This window comes from Atractosteus spatula, chromosome 9 (assembly GCF_055471065.1).
Source record: "Atractosteus spatula isolate fAtrSpa1 chromosome 9, fAtrSpa1.hap1, whole genome shotgun sequence".
Lineage (NCBI taxonomy): Eukaryota > Metazoa > Chordata > Actinopteri > Semionotiformes > Lepisosteidae > Atractosteus > Atractosteus spatula.
Genome location: NC_142714.1, coordinates 3,190,339 through 3,208,845, shown reverse-complemented (window position 1 = coordinate 3,208,845; position 18,507 = coordinate 3,190,339). Strand labels below are relative to the sequence as shown.

Sequence of the window (18,507 nt, the reverse complement as noted above, 5' to 3'; positions counted from 1 at the left end):
GCCCCTCAGGTGTGCCGCTCACCTGGTCTCTGACAGGTCGTGCTCTTTGATGCGGTCGGCCCACTCGTTCAGGGTGGGGGAGCGGTAGGCCTCCAGGTACTCGATGATGTCGTGCTTGAACTGAGTACGAGACTCTCCAGCGCTTGCAGGGCTGCCTTCAGGTAACTTAGGGTAGAGGGGACTCATCCATATCCTGAAGGAAACAGGAACAGGCAAAGTATTGTTACATGTAGTCACCCCACATTTTTTCATTTGCATATTACCCTAAAATGTCTCGCAAACATAAATACAGCTCCTAAAATAAAATAAAAATACAGGCATACAGCCTCAAAGAAGAAATATAATTCCATCCACTCAATGTAAATGTACTTCTGCTATGTGCTTAGCTTAAAATCAAGAAATGCAATTAGCAACAACCAAACACCTTGTCATTGTTTGGTGATGGTTTAGTCACTGACACTGAGGCTTTCTGGAAGCAATTATCAAGAACATCAATGTTCATGTGCACACCTGTTTCCCCGCTGCAGTGCTGATTATGCAACAAACAGACAAGGCATCTAATCAAATGGTAATATTGAGCTGCAAGCAGGTTTACAGTACCTTTATTTAATATTATTAATAATTGATTTAATGCATTCCCATCATGGTGTAAAGCCACAAATGAACCTCCTGTTCAGAATAAAACTATTGTAATTGAGACATTTCTGGAAGAAGACTTCCACAAATCAGTGGGAGACTGATTAAAAACAATCAGAATTTGTCCAAACGAAGTGCCAGTTTCACGGGTTTCTGCAACCATGCTACACGGCGCAATGTGTCTAACGGGACTTGCAGTCTGAGGCGATGGCAGCACGTGCTTGAGCAGCGGCTGGGGTCCTGCCTGCGAGCCGGAAGGCCGTGGGGCTCCAGCGCTCTGCGGGGCGGAGGAGTGCGGGAGGAGAGCGCTCCGGGAGAGGCCCTGCACTCCCACTGCTCACAACACGAATGGGCTCTTGCACAGCTCGTCCACACGCTTGAAAACCTGCTCTTAGCTGATGTTTCTTTCCAAATAAAGGATGACAAAAAACATAAAACAATCAATGATTGACAGCGCTGACAGAAAAGGTCACATCTGCTGTGATGATCACAAGATCGTATACCTGCCTCGAGAGGCACAGCGATGGTCTTCACACACCTCGGAGACAACTTAGTGTTGCAGTTTTACAGAGCTACAGCAGAGAAGATTCCTCCCTGGTGTAAATTTTGGAACTGACATCTTTACGGTTCCTATCACCGCGCGTGAAACTCGACACCACGGACGATTCGAGGGGCCTGGTTGTCTCGCGGTTTCCTGTCCTCCCTCCTTCACTGTTAACACTCATGATTTAAAATCGCTCGGGGCTGCCGAGTCCACCTGCTGCTAGTGTTCCCAGCTACAGAGCCTTAATTCCAGTCCTGCAAGCAACGCAGTAAAAAACACTCTTAAAAGAAACCAGAAATGAAAAACACAACAAATCCACAGAAACGTGTATTTTCCAGAAACCAGAAATCCTCTGAGATTGAGGTCTACCTTAAGCTAGTACCCACAATCTTAAACCTTTTTAGCTTTAGTTTGGCTAAAACCTACATGGACTGCAAACCCTGTATAACAGGTGCCTTATTCATCCTTCAATTCAAGACCAAGCAAAGGAGAAACGTGCCTGGATTCCACTTAATTTAATTGAAGCCGAAGAATGACTACAATATATTTAATCCTTGAATTAATATGGCTCAGAGTACAGGAGAGAAATTAAGCTAATAACGTTTCTCCTTGAAGGAAGCTGCATTAATAAAAATGGTACAACATGGCTGTTAGATAATAGCTAATGAGGCAATTAGGGAAAACCCAGTTTGCCAGTTTGGAAATAAATTGTTTGAGGAAATGGATAATTTACATTATTGAGCAACAACACTGAAGGAAAAGGATAAAGCCGAGAATGTGCTTGAAAGCCAAACTTTTGAAAAATAGTCATAAGCCTAGTTATACTCAGGCAAACACTAATTTGTTTTAACTTCAGCACCCTCTGAATATCTACTCAGTCTGCTGTCATGGAAACACTATTAACATCAGTTAATGTAGGACACCCATTACAAATATGAAATGTATTTTTCTCCAGAAAATAAAAAACACACGACGCAGCAATTATGGTGAGGACAATGAGAAACGCTAAGGCCAATTTCAGATGCAATTAAAATAAAAACATGTTGAAAACATCTGATACCATTAAGCATAACTGTCATTCGAAGGCATCGCATAGAAGCGTGAATTCCAAATCCGCTTCACAGATCAAACAGACCAGAGACCGGAGTCCAGACGGACTCAGAATTATCTCACCAGTGACGAAACCAAAGAAGGATGGATTAATAAAAGCTACCTCATTGTTCCATAGAGTTGCTCAATAACATGCTTTATTAACCCTTTGCTTTTTTTATCATCAAGTTCTGTCCCAAATGTTAAACACATGACTTTCATTATCACTTACATATATATAGCTTATTCAATGAAAAATGACCCAAAATGTTGTTGTTAATACATCATCCCTAAAAATAACAGTAATTTTAAAAAATCATGTCTTATACCTAGCCTGCAACCCCAGGTTTCCGTGTAGCCAGGCACCCCACTAAAGTCAAACAGCCAAGGGGTACCCCTGAAGCCTTCCGAATGCTCACCCCTGTGTCTTCTGATACCAATCAGCTGCAAACAGGTTCGCTGTGTGAATCACGATTCGAAATCCTTCTTCATACAACAGTAACATCAGCTTCCTGCGGAAAGACCACAGGACAAGATGCAGCAAGAGTCTGAACCGCTTCAGGTAGCTGTAGGTACATCCCCAGCAAACCCTCAAACCCAACACATCTCGCATGATTTAAAGTGGAACGTTTCGTGACAGCATAAGAAAAGCTACAAGCAAGTGGAGCCATTCATTCCATCTAGCTTTTATATTACAAACCAGAGTGTACTGTACCAGAGGCATGGCACTCGATTAATAAAGAAGAAATTAAGGCTGGGTGCCAAATCAATATGCAAGTATTAAAAACAATGCTTCATACTGATTCACTCAATGACAGCACAGTTGCTGTTCAGTTGTCTTAAACCTTTCTCCAGCCTCCGTAGATTGTCTTGCAGACACTGCAGAAAACTCCAGACCTTCAATTGTGCTAAACTGAATCATCAAAATCCCTTTGATGGTATTTGCTAAATAATATACACTATACAAAGTCTATGTATATTATGGAAAGAAAGGAAATTCATGAAAAAAGGACAAGACAACAAGGACATAATTGAATGTGATGCCAGGATGGATTTATTATTAGCTGTATGAAGTGTTGCAAAGGTAGGTTCAGTAAGGATCACAGACAAAATAAACTATAAAGTAATAGTCAGTCTCCATCCAATTTTTTAAAAATTGAAAACAACGTAAAGAATTTAAGCGATGCAGGGAAGAGCAGGAATCATACATGAACAGGCAAACATGGGCAGGTGGGCTTGTTTCATTTGGAGAGCTGCTTTACTGGTATAGCAGCTAAAACAAAACTGTCGAACATCTGAATCTGAATATCAAAAGATGATCTCCTTCAAGGTATAAGGCAATATCTGGAAATAATCCCCCTTCAAAACTGAATTTAAACCCTTCAAGTGCTTAACAATGAGGATCTCCATTAAGGAGGCTCCATTAGAAGCTCCCTGTGCTGCTTGAGAAACCAACCAGCAATCTACAGGCCCTCTCAACAGGTACAACCCCTAGGCCAAGCCTACTACTGCCAAAAGGAAAGCGTCTTTCCAAAGGCATTTGTAAGCGGCACACAAACGAGGGAGATGTGTCTTTATTTTTGTCTCCGCAGCAGTAACAGTAAGTGGAACGTACTCTTACACAGAGGAGTACCCTCTCCAGCCTGCACACTTCCCACCGGGGCAGTGGAAGAGGGGGCTGGTCGCGAAACCGCTCCCGAGGGGCCAAGCCAGCGCTCAGACTCAAACCCAAGAGCCTGCTCCCGCTGCCGATCATGGCGGCCCCCGCCCGCAACAATTCCGTATTCCGTTTTTTTTGTCTGGCGCGGACAGATGCCAACAACACTCAAAGGGGGGTGTAAACAATAAACAACAAAAAACGGATTTGCATTAAATGACGGAAAAACACTTACGTGTGGTGAGTACCAAAAGCTATGTCCAGTTTGGCCTGGAAAGACAAACAGCTGCATTACTGAGCCGAATGAACCATGGTTTAAATATAAAATATGCTGCTGCACCCAACCAGTCTACAGCAGTTTTATTTACACAACAAACATCTAATTTATTAATATTAATAAGGAGACACGTACTGATGTATAAAAAATATACAGAGCTGTGGAGTATTAGAAGTTCAAGTTAAGTATTGCAGTAAATCTACTTGTTTCAGTAGAAGCAACATCCATCATGCACCTCTGTAATTGACCACTTTTGTGTGAAAGCACAAAATGTTCAGCAGCTTGGTGCTGCCTCCTGCTGGACAGCTTGGAGAAGACAAACTGTCCCTTCATCACTGAGACTTGGGTGAATCCTTTTCCTTTATGTGAGGAGGAGAACATTCAGTATTCTCCTTCATCCCTGCATCAGCAGAGAGCTGCTTCTTCCTGGTGAGAATCAAAGCCAAACCAGAGCCTATACTGGAACAACAGGGTTCAGGATAGGATGGCAATCCGGAGAGGATTTCACTCCATGGCACAAAAGCTCACACACAATGGCATAGAAAAGAGTGCACACTGACACTGACACAGACACAAGAGCACACACACTCAAAGACTCACAACAACAAACATAGGGAGCGCATTCAAACTCCACCGAGAAGATCCCCAGACCAGGACTATTACATCCTTCTTCAGTCGCCTCTTGTCAAACCGGTCTCGCATTAGTAGTGCTGTGAACATGCTTAATTTCAGAATGTGTTGATAACAGGCGTCTTCATCTCTAATTTATGTAATTTTTTATATTTGTGAAAGGCCCTGGATGTTCACTAGCACAAGTGCACGTTTGACCCAAGGGGAGTCAGTACCTGGCACAAGTGCACACGTGACCCAAGGGGTGTCAGTACCTGGCACAAGTGCACACGTGACCCAAGGGACGTCGGTACCTGGCACAAGTGCACGCGTGACCCAAGGGATGTCGGTACCTGGCACAAGTGCACGTTTGACCCAAGGGGTGTCAGTACCTGGCACAAGTGCACACGTGACCCAAGGGGAGTCAGTACCTGGCACAAGTGCACAGGTGACCCACGGGGAGTCAGTACCTGGCACAAGTGCACGTTTGACCCAAGGGGAGTCAGTACCTGGCACAAGTGCACGTTTGACCCAAGGGGTGTCAGTACCTGGCACAAGTGCACACGTGACCCAAGGGGTGTCAGTACCTGGCACAAGTGCACACGTGACCCACGGGGAGTCAGTACCTGGCACAAGTGCACACGTGACCCACGGGGAGTCAGTACCTGGCACAAGTGCACGTTTGACTCAAGGGGTGTCAGTACCTGGCACAAGTGCACACGTGACCCACGGGGAGTCAGTACCTGGCACAAGTGCACATGTGACCCACGGGGTGTCAGTACCTGGCACAAGTGCACACGTGACCCAAGGGGAGTCAGTACCTGGCACAAGTGCACACGTGACCCAAGGGGAGTCAGTACCTGGCACAAGTGCACACGTGACCCACGGGGAGTCAGTACCTGGCACAAGTGCACACGTGACCCAAGGGGAGTCAGTACCTGGCACAAGTGCACGTTTGACCCAAGGGGAGTCAGTACCTGGCACAAGTGCACGTTTGACCCAAGGGGTGTCAGTACCTGGCACAAGTGCACACGTGACCCAAGGGGTGTCAGTACCTGGCACAAGTGCACACGTTACCCACGGGGAGTCAGTACCTGGCACAAGTGCACACGTGACCCACGGGGAGTCAGTACCTGGCACAAGTGCACGTTTGACCCAAGGGGTGTCAGTACCTGGCACAAGTGCACACGTGACCCACGGGGAGTCAGTACCTGGCACAAGTGCACACGTGACCCACGGGGTGTCAGTACCTGGCACAAGTGCACACGTGACCCAAGGGGAGTCAGTACCTGGCACAAGTGCACACGTGACCCAAGGGGTGTCAGTACCTGGCACAAGTGCACACGTGACCCAAGGAGTGTCAGTACCTGGCACAAGTGCACGCGTGACCCACGGGGTGTCAGTACCTGGCACAAGTGCACGCGTGACCCACGGGGAGTCAGTACCTGGCACAAGTGCACACGTTACCCACGGGGAGTCAGTACCTGGCACAAGTGCACGTTTGACCCAAGGGGAGTCAGTACCTGGCACAAGTGCACGTTTGACCCAAGGGGAGTCAGTACCTGGCACAAGTGCACACGTGACCCAAGGGGTGTCAGTACCTGGCACAAGTGCACACGTGACCCACGGGGAGTCAGTACCTGGCACAAGTGCACGTTTGACCCAAGGGGAGTCAGTACCTGGCACAAGTGCACACGTGACCCACGGGGAGTCAGTACCTGGCACAAGTGCACGTTTGACCCAAGGGGAGTCAGTACCTGGCACAAGTGCACACGTGACCCACGGGGAGTCAGTACCTGGCACAAGTGCACACGTGACCCACGGGGAGTCAGTACCTGGCACAAGTGCACGCGTGACCCACGGGGAGTCAGTACCTGGCACAAGTGCACGTTTGACCCAAGGGGAGTCAGTACCTGGCACAAGTGCACGCGTGACCCACGGGGAGTCAGTACCTGGCACAAGTGCACGCGTGACCCACGGGGAGTCAGTACCTGGCACAAGTGCACGCGTGACCCAAGGGGAGTCAGTACCTGGCACAAGTGCACGCGTGACCCAAGGGGAGTCAGTACCTGGCACAAGTGCACGTGGTCATAAGCATCAGCTTCTTGCTGCAGTCTGTTCTTGAACCCGCGTTTTTCCCCATGGACGATTGTCACTGGTGTATGCCTTCAAAACAAGAGACGCAAGTTTAACTTTCAAGGTGATTTTTTTCAAGTCTGGCAGGAAACTCCTGAGATTCACACACACCATCCTTTTTAATCAGTATAAGTCCCTTTCTGATCCTTGACAGTTCATACAAATGCTGAAACATCTTTTGAAATACATTTGAAGAATTATGTGGTAATGGAAAAATAATAAAAAATCTAATAATAAAAAGTAGGTTAAATCTACTTTTGTGTCATTTATGCATTTTGCACCTATATACAGTAGCACCTTGAATTCTAAGGGCATCAAAAATGTTTTATATATGGGGTAGATCCACTTCATCCACTACTGAAGTGCAGCCCCCTTACACAGCTCAGGAGCTCAGAAGTGAGAAAATATTTGATCTGTTGAATTACAGAGGAAATTTAGGGAGGCCAGATTGCTCAAGCCAGGAGAGTGGAGTTAACACGCGAATAGTGCTTGGGATCTTTACTGACCACTTGGTCAGGAACTTGGGTTTTCAGCTGATGTCCTGCAGCACTGTCACCACCATACAGCACTGGTTTAAAAATTCTGGTTCAGAGGGAAGAGCACCACCTACTTGTCCACTCACACCACTTACAGGAGCAGCCTTAAGAGGTCTCCTTTATCAATGCTGATCTGGCCCAAGATAAAACAGTTAGATTCCTTTTTAACTCTTCAAATGAAGTGCACTGCAACTGCCTGTGGAGAATCAGCCTGCCTCTGTCCTTTGACCTTCACACACAAGGCTCTCCTGTCTTACTGTAATTCCTTACACTTATATAGCGCTTTCCTGGACCCCCCACTCAAAGCGGTTTACAGGTAATGGGGATCCCCTCCACCACCACCAGTGTGCAGCCCCACCTGGATGATGCGACGGCAGCCATAATGCGCCAGTCCGCTCCCCACACACCAGCTCTCAGTGGGGAGGAGAACAGAGTGATGAAGCCAGTTCAGAGATGGGGATTATTAGGAGGCCACAATTGGTAAAGGCCAGGTGGAAATTTGGCCAGAATGCTGAGGTAACAACCCCTACTCTTTTTCATGAAACGCCCTGGGATTTTTAATGACCACAGGGAGTCAAGACCTTGGTTTTATGTCTTATCCAAAGGATGGCACCTTTTTACAAAATAGTGTCCCTGTCACTATACTGTACTTTACTGTGGCCGGATGACAACAATGCTGATTGTTCTCCCCTTTACAACGATGAGCTGGAGAGACTACAACGCCATGTGCTCAACACCCTTCCGCCAGCAATACGCTACATTCCAGACTTACCTAAACTCCGGTGGGTACTGCTTCACCAGCCAGTGCACATCCACACAGTAATTAAACTAAAAAAAATTAAAAGAAGGAAACGTCAGTTTCTGCACAAAGATGACAGCAGGACAAGCGCTAGATATAAAATGCTTATCCACATACTCTAGGCGTTGCATTTCTTAATTTCTTGCAACTAAAAAAAATGACCATCAAGACATGTATCTGTTTTTTTTTAATTATTCGACTACAAGACTGAAGTGCAGCCCAGGCCACCAGAGGGGTGACTTGGCTTTCTGTAACAGGCTCAGTACAACCACTTCCATAGACAAAATGAAAATTCTCTTTAAACTGAAGAACCACTTCACTTTATTTGTGCCAACTGTGTACAACCATGAATTGTTTACCTATCACCCAGGAATTTCATTATCACAAATTTATTAACATTTTAAATAAAAGATCCATTACTTAACAGCAGCTCATTTGTTTCACACATTTTATGGTAATTTCAGGAATACCCAGGATGAGCTGAAAAGGACTGGGAAAGAAGTCTTTCAAAATGAGTGGAAATTGGTGACAGAAGAGATCTCTCCAATGTGCCCAAGTGCAACTGAAACACAGCCTAGATACATCCTGGAATGGAGATGTCGAACTTACGAAATTCATCCACCTACGCTGGTTTCATGGTTTTTTAAGTCATTTTTGAACTTCTGTCACTGGACAGAATCATGTGTGCTGTTCACAACACATTGTAGCTCTTTCAATAGTTCCTCATTGTCACACAAGAGTCCCTAAATCCTACAGAAAAATCAACTCACTCAGTCAAAAAATATTGTACAGCCACTTACAATCCTGATCACTTGATCCCGTAGACAGTATGTTCTCTTTGATTATTTTTTTAACTATACTTTCTTTTAACTGGCAGTGAAAAAAAAATATTCATAACTCATAATATTCATAATGCGCATACACTACATGTATGAACAGAACAGTATGACAGACACTTAATCTCTCGCACTTCATGAATACCCACAGGACTCAGGAAATTGCTTACCTGAACAGATTCCTTCAGCGTCCCAAATAAAGGAGAGAGGATATCTAATAAAGAACAATTGAAACCAGTTACTACAGTATTGCTCAGCACTGTAAACCTCCAGGCAAAAGAAGACGAAAATCATCTGTCTATACAGAAGCAATATGGTCCTACAGTACACTCACCATTTCCAATTGTAGATGACAATATGTGAACCCCCCCCCCCCCCAAAAAAGGCAAAGCAAACCAAATGATTTCATGCACAGCTCCAATCTTGGGGAGCCACAGAATCTGTGGGTTCTCCTTGCACCTCTCTTCTCATGGCCTAATTGAGCAGACTGGACTAATTTAACTGTGAACAGTGTTCAAGGGCCTGCAGCTGCTGGCTATTGTGAAGAGGCCCAGAGAGGCCCAGAGAGCCCCCCCGACCCTGACATGACCCTGACCCTGATGCGTTCACCCCTTGAATCCGCAACACGCCGGCTCACTGAGTTTACCTTTAATGTTCAGAGCCCCCACGTTGTACTTCCTCTCTATGCCTGTCACTTTGGTGAGGTAAAAGCAGAAGGGTTCGCTTCCTTGCAGCACATCCCAGGTGTCCAAGGTCTCATCCACCTCTGGCTCGCATGAGGCTAACGGCACCCTCTCCGGCACACTGCTCTCCTCGTCAAGCTTGACCCTTTTGGGACTGGGCAGACAGGTCTTGGTTTGTTTCTGGCTCTCGGGCTCAGAGTCAGACCCCTCATCACTGCTTGAGAGGGCCCAGCCAGAGTCCTCCGGCTCCGTCTTCCTCTTGAGGGCGAGGTACATCTCCCCAGACGCGCCTGGAGATTCAGTTTTCACAGGTTCCCACAGGCTAGAGGCTTGTCCAGCTTCAGATCCAGGAGACAAGGGGAATAAATCGAGCTCATCCTTCGCCTCAAGCAGCTTGTCTGTCTGTCGGATGTTGTCTGAACTGGAGTACTGAGTCCTACTCTGTACCAAGGCAGAGTCTTCCTCATCGCTGCTGGATAGAGTCCACTTTCCATGCTGGCTCTCCTGTGACATCCCTGAGGTAAGTGAAATAAACGCAGGATAGGAGCAAAATCTGCCTTACTCAACACAGAAGACCTATTTAAACTGAAACAAATCAACGAAAAAAACACATGACTGCGTCTGTGTTTATCCTTGGTCCAGCATATAACTTAAAGAGTGTGAGTCTTCCGTTTAATAATGCCACCTCACAAATGTTAAACCAGGCAACGCCACATGAAGGAAATATCTTATTATTCACCAGTCGGTGCCACCAAAATTCCAGCCCTCGTTTTCTACACAAAAATGTCTCAGGTGAAAATCAACGTAATCTAAAGATGTACTGTAACAAATTAGGCAAGGATCGTAAACGTTAAAATAAAATGTAACTTAAGGAGTAACATCTAGGTCGCGTGTGAACTTTTTGTTAGAATGGAAACAGTAAAGAGGTTCAATCTCAAAAGATAGGAAGCGGTATTAATGCTCGGGAAGAGATTGTTTTTGAGTTGTTATGCCAGGTTATAAGGGTATTTTTAATGTTAGCTCTCATAGATAAGATTGGTTGGATTCATATAACACTTTCGGCGTCCGGAAGAGGGGTTCGGTTTCTCCAATGGAGACTGCAAGCATGCATTAACATCGTGCAACCTTACAAGAAAAAAACTGCAAGCAATACAGAGCGCACCTACTGATAATAACACCATTGCTAATAGCAACAACATCCAGCGGTCTGTTTTCCAAACTATTTAGTAAAAGAGCCTAACACGCACTTTTGCATAATTGTTTGTTCGTTTCCGGCTTCCTAGTTTTCACTTTTTATAAATCTGCACTATAAATGGACGCCGTGTAATACAAACTTGAAAACTTACTGAAAAGGCAATAAAACGGTGCAGGGTGCTTTTCCAGACGAGAAATTCACAACTGGGTTTAGAATTAAATGATGGTTGGTAAAATAATGTGGTTGAAAACGTATTACTAAAACAATAAAAAATCTAAAACTTTCTTTATTCCATTATTTCCGAATAACAGAACTGTTTAAGGCTGCAGGTATTTTAATTTTAACTAGAACGCCCCCGCCATTAAGCTTTGTCGACCCCCTATGTTCAGAAAAAATGGTGCAACAACATTTTAGTTCCCCGGACGACAAAATTTTCAAACATTAGCAACGTCTCTTCCAAGCCACGATTGCATTGACATGCTTGACGAAAAACTCGAACTTAGTGGTATGCGAAATAGCCTTTTTATTAATGGACTTTAATAAATCGTTAAGATGAAGAGAGACGGAGCATAAACTTAAAGTCAAAACATTTTGATGACGTTGTCGCCCTAGAAACGGAAGCCCGCCAGGCTGAGCCAATCACGTTCCGGATTGCACACCTGCCAACCCGAACGGACCAATCAAGCGTCACCTTACAGTATCCAAGCGGTTCTTTAAAAAACTGATGTGGTTTCCGTAAATACAGTTTAGTTTGCAATGTGTTCGTACAAAACTAGTCTTGCCAGGCAAGAACCGAAAATTTCCGAAACCGATATAAAGAAGTTCACCTTGGTAAGAACCATTTTAACTTGGAATGATATTTACTGTCCCAGTGCAATTCTGTTATCTTGGGAAATATACATTGATTATTATTTTTGTTATTAGCCCCTTTGTCGAACCAGGCAGGTCAGTTGAAACAGATTTTCACAATGGTTACCTTGCCAAGAGGACTAGGCCATTACAGCGCGGAAAACAAGAGCAGGTGAAACCACATAACGTTAGACATGGTTGAACGATGAGCCAGAAATCATTTGACAAAACTGTCGGGAACGATTTTGATATGAGTGTAGAAATGACTTATTTTTGCGCCCCAAAGCAGTAGTTGGTTGAGGTTTAATTTGTTGGCAGTTTTACCCCCCTTAAATTGTAGGATAGTACGAACTACTGTAATACATTATGCAGACAGGAAGGTGTTTTTCCAACTAAACTGAAACCAGAGAAGTATTCGTCTGGTATACAGACAAAATCAAAGAGTAAAGAAAACAAGTAATTTCTGGTTCATAGCCAGCAGCTATATCACCCTGCAGCTCACAATTGGCAGCCCACTGCTCAGCAGGTGTGAGCCTGGTCAGTACCTGGATGGGAGACTCCTGGGAAAGCTAAGGCTGCTGCTGGAAGAGGTGTTAGTGGGGTTGTAGCAGGGTTGTGCTCACCTTACTGTCTGTGATGGGGACACTATCATGTAAAAAAAAGTGCCATCCTTCAGATGAGCTGTAAAACTGAGGTCCTGACCCTCTGTGGTAAAAACAAAATCACAGGGCATTCTCGGAAATAGTAGTGGTGTTACCCCTGTAGTGGTGTCCTGACTAAGTTTCCAACTTGTCCTTTACCAATCATGGCCTCCTAATAATCCCCATCTCTGGACTGACATCGTCACTTTGTTCTCCTCCCTGCTGAGAGCTGGTGTGCGGGGAGAGTACTGGTGCACTATGGCTGCTGTCGCATTATCCAGGTGGGGCTGCACACTGGTGGTGGTGGAGGGGATCCCCATTACCTGTAAACCGCTTTGAGTGGAGTGTCCAGGAAAGCGCTATATTTACGTGTAAGGATATTATTTTTAGAGATCACGATGATGAGTGTGAAGGGGCCGCCAGGGATAGGTCTTAAAACAGAATGAGCTTATCAAGTCTTTCTCAGGGTAACGATGTATAACCCACAAACCCACATCGCCATAGTGCAGGATGGGGAGTGGCCTCTGCACCTGTCAGTCATTTCTTTTTGCCATTTGAAACAAAATAGAAGGATCTGCTAGTAGTTCAGGAGGTGTAGTGGGTGGGTTCTGAATCCAGTCCTGGACTGGGGTGCCGTCTGCGTAAAATTGACTCTCCCTGTATTTGTTTGGGTTTTGCCCAGTTCCCTCCCACCTCTCAAAAACATGGTTGCTTAGCTTGACTGGCATCTCTGAATTGTCCCTTGTGGGCATCCTAGGGCTGGCATCTAATGGGAAATCCTACCTGGAGCCCGCTGTCTCCAGGATGGGCTCTGGGTTGCCATGACCCCAGCCTGGCATAATTTCTTAAAGCTTTAAGAATAAAGGATGGGTAGATACTAATTTTATCCTTTTGGTCAACACAGGTTTTTCAGCAATGTGATGAAAGCAAGAAAGGGTACTTAGACAGAGAGGATCTGAAGATTGCCATAGTCATGTTATTTGGCTACAAGCCATCAAAGGTAAGCTTGCATTTGTCCAGGTCTTGCAGATTGCCATCAGTGTACTTGTGCTTAAGCCCACTGGAAAACTGGGTTGCAAAGACCATCTACAGACATGACCGATTACATCTAAACGAGATGAGCTGCATTGATCTTGACAAAAGGATCCAGAAACGTTCAAGCTAGAATGGAAGGCCAACAAGCCACAGAAAAGCCAAAGACATGCTGGAAAGTTAACAGCCTTCTGTTAACCGAGTGTGATTGTGTGCCCTGCAATGGACTAGCGTCCTGTCCAGCGTGTATCCTGCCCTGTGCCGACTATGTAATTGATCGGCTCTGGCTCCGCTGCGACCCTGGATTGGAAGAAGTGGATGGATGGCTGGTGTCAAACATGGCAGTTCCTCTAACAAATAAATTTCATATCCATGCCTTACAAAAACAATAGGGAGTGTAAGTGTAAAACTAGTTAAACAATGATCTATTTTAATAAATGATTCAGGTATTTGCATTAATTGAAAATAAATTAGAAAAGGGCTTTCTGCTTTGCCAGTGTTGCATACTATTCTGTTTCACACATTGTGCTGTCTTAAGGCAGTAGAGGGCACTGTCGCTTTTTTCTTGTTTGATACTTGTGATGAGATTAAACAAGACAAGAAACGGATGTAATTTTAATGTGACAGTCAGTATTTCTTGTAATATTTTAATTCTGTAAGGAAATCTGTACCCGGTGCTTTCACCCTAGATCAAAGAAATGGCAGTTTGGATTTCATGGGAGTTGTTTAAAGTGCTGAAGATCCATTTGTTCCAACTAGAAATCTGTTGTAATTCTCCCCATTAGATTTTCTTTATAATCTTCCACATACATCAGATGGTAAATGCACACAGAGATTTTCGCGTCTGGGACTTCTTGTGAATTGCTGTGCTTTTGTCACTTTAAAGTTCTTGCTAATGGCAAATAAGCCCAGCATTGTTACCACCTCTCGGCCTGATCTTGTCATGTGGTCAAGGCTAAGCAAAGCAGGGACTTGTCGGGACTTGGATGTGAGACTTCCAAGGAAAACTGGGTTGGTGCTGTCATTGGAATTACCGGAAAATAGGTGACGCTGTTTCACCTGGATGAGAATTTCCACACCAATGCCCTGGTATAATGGGTAGTGACATGGCACTGTGGGATATACCATCTCTGAGATGAGACATTAAGCCTCTTTGACTACTTAGTTATTAAAAATGTCATCACGCTATTCATTAAGAGTAGAGGTGTTAATGCCGGTGTCCTGAGTAAATTCCATGCTGGGCTTGTGCAGTCTGACCTTCCTGAGGTTCCCCATCAGATAACCGGTGAAGCGGTTTCTCACTTCTCTATCTGATCTGCTGTGTAGTGGGGATGCTAGTTTGGGATCTTATGGGGTTAAAAGTGTTCTATGAATTAATTATCATGGAAGATTTTTCATTAGAAATTAATTCTTAGTAGCCTGAAGAAGGCTAAAACAGCACATCCCTCCATTTTCTAACCACTTTATCCAATACAGAGTTGTGGGGACCCAGAGCCTATGTCAATAAGCAGCGGGCGCAAAGCAGGATACAGCCTGGATGGGACGCCAGTCCATCACAGGGCGCACACGCTCACACCAGGGCCAGTTTTCCCAGAGGCCAATTAATTAGTATGCCTTTGGACTGTGGGACAAAACCCATGCAACCAAAATGCGAACATGCAAACTCCACACAGACTGCTCCCCAGGAAGTGAACCCAGGGCCTCAGTACTATAAACCCATAATTTCAGTTGACATTGGCTACAGAACATTTAAATAACAGCTGCCAAGATTTAAACGCACTCAAGAATTTGAAGAAATCAAGATGCTGCCAGTTTGGGTAGACCTTGTGTTTATAGAAGTGCAGTTTACCGATATCAGTTATAGAATTCTAAAGTGTTTTTGTTAAGAGTGGTCTGCAACTCTAAATTAACTCACGTTGTGCTGTTGGTTTGTGCAACATTAGTTTTGTAAATGCTAACATAGTGGTTTAACCACACCTCGCCCCTCAATATGTGGGCAGTTAATACTTAGAGGAATAATAACAAATTAATTTTTTTTTCCATGCAATTAAATTTTTTTCCATACAATTTCCATGTAATTAGTCTTTGAAATAAAATATCTGTTTAATGTCATGTTCTGTTAATACTAGGTGTATGTGATAAAAAATGTATTACAGTTATTTTTAAAGCTTTTTCCATGTTAAACTCTGTTCTGCTCTTTGGAATGATGTATAAGATGAGAACCACATAAATTGATCTTCTTTTCTGCGTTACAGTCGGAGACAGACTTGTTACTGCATCCTGTTCTACAAGCAGATTTGCCAGGTGCTGTAAAGTAAAGCTTTTTGTTCCAAAACAAGAAAACAAAACAAAAATATTGCATTGATTTTCTTGTAGGCTTTCTAAAAGAATGTATAATGATTAAGAGTTCACCTTGTGTTGTTAAAATGTGCGGTATGCTCTTAAAATAGGGAATTGTTCCGAGAGGTTTAGAAATTTTAATTTTTATTTAAAAAGAAATGCATATTAAAATATTTCTAAAAGTTTAAATTTTGTATGTTTTATATTTTGTATATTTTTTTATTTATGTGGTTATTCAATAATTACAAATTTTACTGGGAAAAAGACATCAAATGTAAATGCAAGTTTTCAGTAACTAGGAAATTAGAGTAATATGAACTGCTGGCATCCTAGCTGCATTTCTGCAGCCATTTTAGATTATCCTCTTTATTGTAAGATTTCTGGATGATTTCATTGTAATTCAATTCCTGTAACCTTTCTGTAGAAAACATTGGTCAGAAGTTGGTTTTGGAGCTAATTCTTTTAGATCTATCATTTTTTGTATTGTATTTGTCAATCTGTTATATTGCGTGACATATACGATGATGTATATTATGTATGCATGAAAGCCATTTAAAATCAAGCTGTATGTCATTTGTTAAAAGGGGAACAAATGCACAGCAAAGGCAATCCAGTATTTGCAGTGGCGCTATTATGACACTTCAATATGCATTTTAAAAAGCATGTTTTATTCCTTATTTCTCTTAAGAGAAATTAAAATGGATGCTTGATTAAAATTTAGTTTAATCATTTTACCCATTGCCAGTAATTAAAGAGGAAATAATATTGGCATGAAATGTAGACAGGCTTTACAGGGTCTTTGACAGGCAAGGTTTCAGCTGATGAACATTTAAAGAAAGGGAGTTGGCTAGACATTTTTTAAGCAAAGATGTTAAGTGGTTGAAGACCTAGATTAGTAAGTAATTTGTCTCTTGTTTTAAGCCATGAGCAAATTGCTTTTGTATACTGCCCTGTAGGAAAGCTCGAGATAATCTAGTTATAGCAGCATGCTGGTGTGATGAAATATTCCACCATTAAATCTTGCTTTGAGCAAACGTTGAATTAAATTGCCGCTCTTGTGTATTTTCTGCGATGACTAAATTAGTAACGGTGATGGAAGTGTGGGATGTTGCTCTGAAGTAACTGACAAGACTTGGCCCGGCTCTGTCGTATCCACGACTGGCAGCCATAGGGAGGAGAAAAGGTCCCGACTCTGCGTTCCCTGGGATCTAGTCAGTATTGCCTCTTTCGAGTAGTGGCTGCATGTGTGATTTTTGTCCTGTTTTTGTTATTGTTGGCTCAGAAGAACGGTAGAAAAGCAGTTAACTACTCAAATGTTAAGTCAAAGGATGCCTTTCTCGAACAACTTCCATTTGAGATGCAGTAACAGTGTGCTTTGTGACAAGGTTAATCTCCTCTCAGGTGCCTTTTTTCTTTATATGTGCTTTACTAAGTTTTTGAAATCTAAGAATATGGTTCCCTAGAATCTATGCAGTGAAGCTCAGCTGAAAGGACACTTCCCCTGCTCAGACACACTGTTGATGGGAGTTTCTGTCTCTTATAAATGAAGTGTGACTTTGTTCAGCCACCGAGAAGAAATCAGAATTGCAGAAAGCAAATTAGTTTAGTTTCTGGCCCACCAAATCAGAAGAGCTGATTGAGGGGTAGGCGTTACATATTCATTACGGAAAGAGCTGGGGAAACGCATCTTGTTTATATTCATACCTTATCAGCAGTCACAACATCTGTAAAATATTGTAGTCCATGTGTTGAAGCACCGAACAGCAATTTATTTTTTTCCTTCCTAGAGCATAGGGATTGTCTTTGGAAATTAAAGAAGCTGTGTGACAGAGTGGAGCTGTTCATGCTTTTAAGAGTGATGATTAGTAATGTGCTAAAAATGTATTACCTGCATATCTCTAAAGTAGGTTCCTTAAACCTAGGTTCAGTAATAATTGCTGTAATATATCAATTACAGTAGCAGTGACAATAATGTACCAGGAATTGTAATTTGAAGCATTTAAAAAAGTAAAAAACACTAAATAGGTCTACTTCTCTATTCACAGTAATTCAGCATTGAACAGTGTAAATATTTAGTTTCATCATACCATCCCAAAATGGTGTGCCAATGACCCACTAGGTCCTCAAATTATGGTATGCTTGTGGACCAGGCTCAGCCTCACCATTACTAGAAAGTAGACACCTGATACAAGACTTTGCTGTGAAATAACTTTCCTTGGTCTTTAATAAGCATTTACCAGAACTTAGAGAATTGCCATTGTGTTGAGGTGGAAACGAGTTTTATTTAAAAGGATAAATTAGTTTTAGTCAGTGGTGTTTAATAAATTCAGGGCAGCAGGTTGTCTTGGATATAACCATTCTCTTTTTATGTTACAATTATGTTATTCAAGAATAAGTTGCCAAGACGTGCTTGATTAAGATGTCACAGTTAATCGTTTTTGAAAGAATTTGAAAGTTGGGAAGTAGAATACAGCCAATACTTGTTTAATCAACTCCTTTGGAAGCAGCCCATCATGCTGAACTTTCATTGCAAACAACAGATGCACTGTGCTGTGTATATGGAGAGCAGAATCTGTCTATTTACTTTAGCACTGTTGCTTTATCAAGATAACTGGTACATGACAGGAAGTAAAAAAAAATGTTGCTTG

At 43.2% G+C, this 18,507-nt stretch overlaps 2 protein-coding genes across 4 annotated transcripts in view; one reads left to right on the top strand and one right to left on the bottom strand.

Annotated features, from left to right (window-relative positions):
- Nucleotides 1-11,225, bottom strand: part of tdp1 (tyrosyl-DNA phosphodiesterase 1) — a 42,719-nt gene extending 31,494 nt beyond the window's left edge. The window contains exons 1-8 of one of the 2 annotated variants that reach the window (XM_088925861.1): nucleotides 11,149-11,225; nucleotides 9,766-10,317; nucleotides 9,290-9,333; nucleotides 8,257-8,312; nucleotides 6,882-6,978; nucleotides 4,162-4,196; nucleotides 2,689-2,781; nucleotides 23-193 (exon numbers count right to left, since the gene is read on the bottom strand). In XM_088925861.1, the coding sequence (XP_088781987.1) occupies nucleotides 23-193; nucleotides 2,689-2,781; nucleotides 4,162-4,196; nucleotides 6,882-6,978; nucleotides 8,257-8,312; nucleotides 9,290-9,333; nucleotides 9,766-10,315 (1,046 nt within the window). In that variant the 5' untranslated portion in view covers nucleotides 10,316-10,317; nucleotides 11,149-11,225. Of the gene's footprint in view, nucleotides 1-22; nucleotides 194-2,688; nucleotides 2,782-4,161; nucleotides 4,197-6,881; nucleotides 6,979-8,256; nucleotides 8,313-9,289; nucleotides 9,334-9,765; nucleotides 10,480-11,148 lie in introns of those variants that run through there. The other variant, XM_088925862.1, reaches the window with a different exon arrangement.
- A 515-nt stretch (nucleotides 11,226-11,740) lies between these two features.
- Nucleotides 11,741-18,507, top strand: part of efcab11 (EF-hand calcium binding domain 11) — a 43,884-nt gene continuing 37,117 nt past the window's right edge. For both annotated transcript variants that reach the window (XM_088924575.1, XM_088924574.1), the window contains exons 1-3: nucleotides 11,741-11,828; nucleotides 13,392-13,487; nucleotides 15,775-15,823. In XM_088924575.1, the coding sequence (XP_088780701.1) occupies nucleotides 11,754-11,828; nucleotides 13,392-13,487; nucleotides 15,775-15,823 (220 nt within the window). In that variant the 5' untranslated portion in view covers nucleotides 11,741-11,753. The remainder of the gene's footprint in view (nucleotides 11,829-13,391; nucleotides 13,488-15,774; nucleotides 15,824-18,507) is intronic.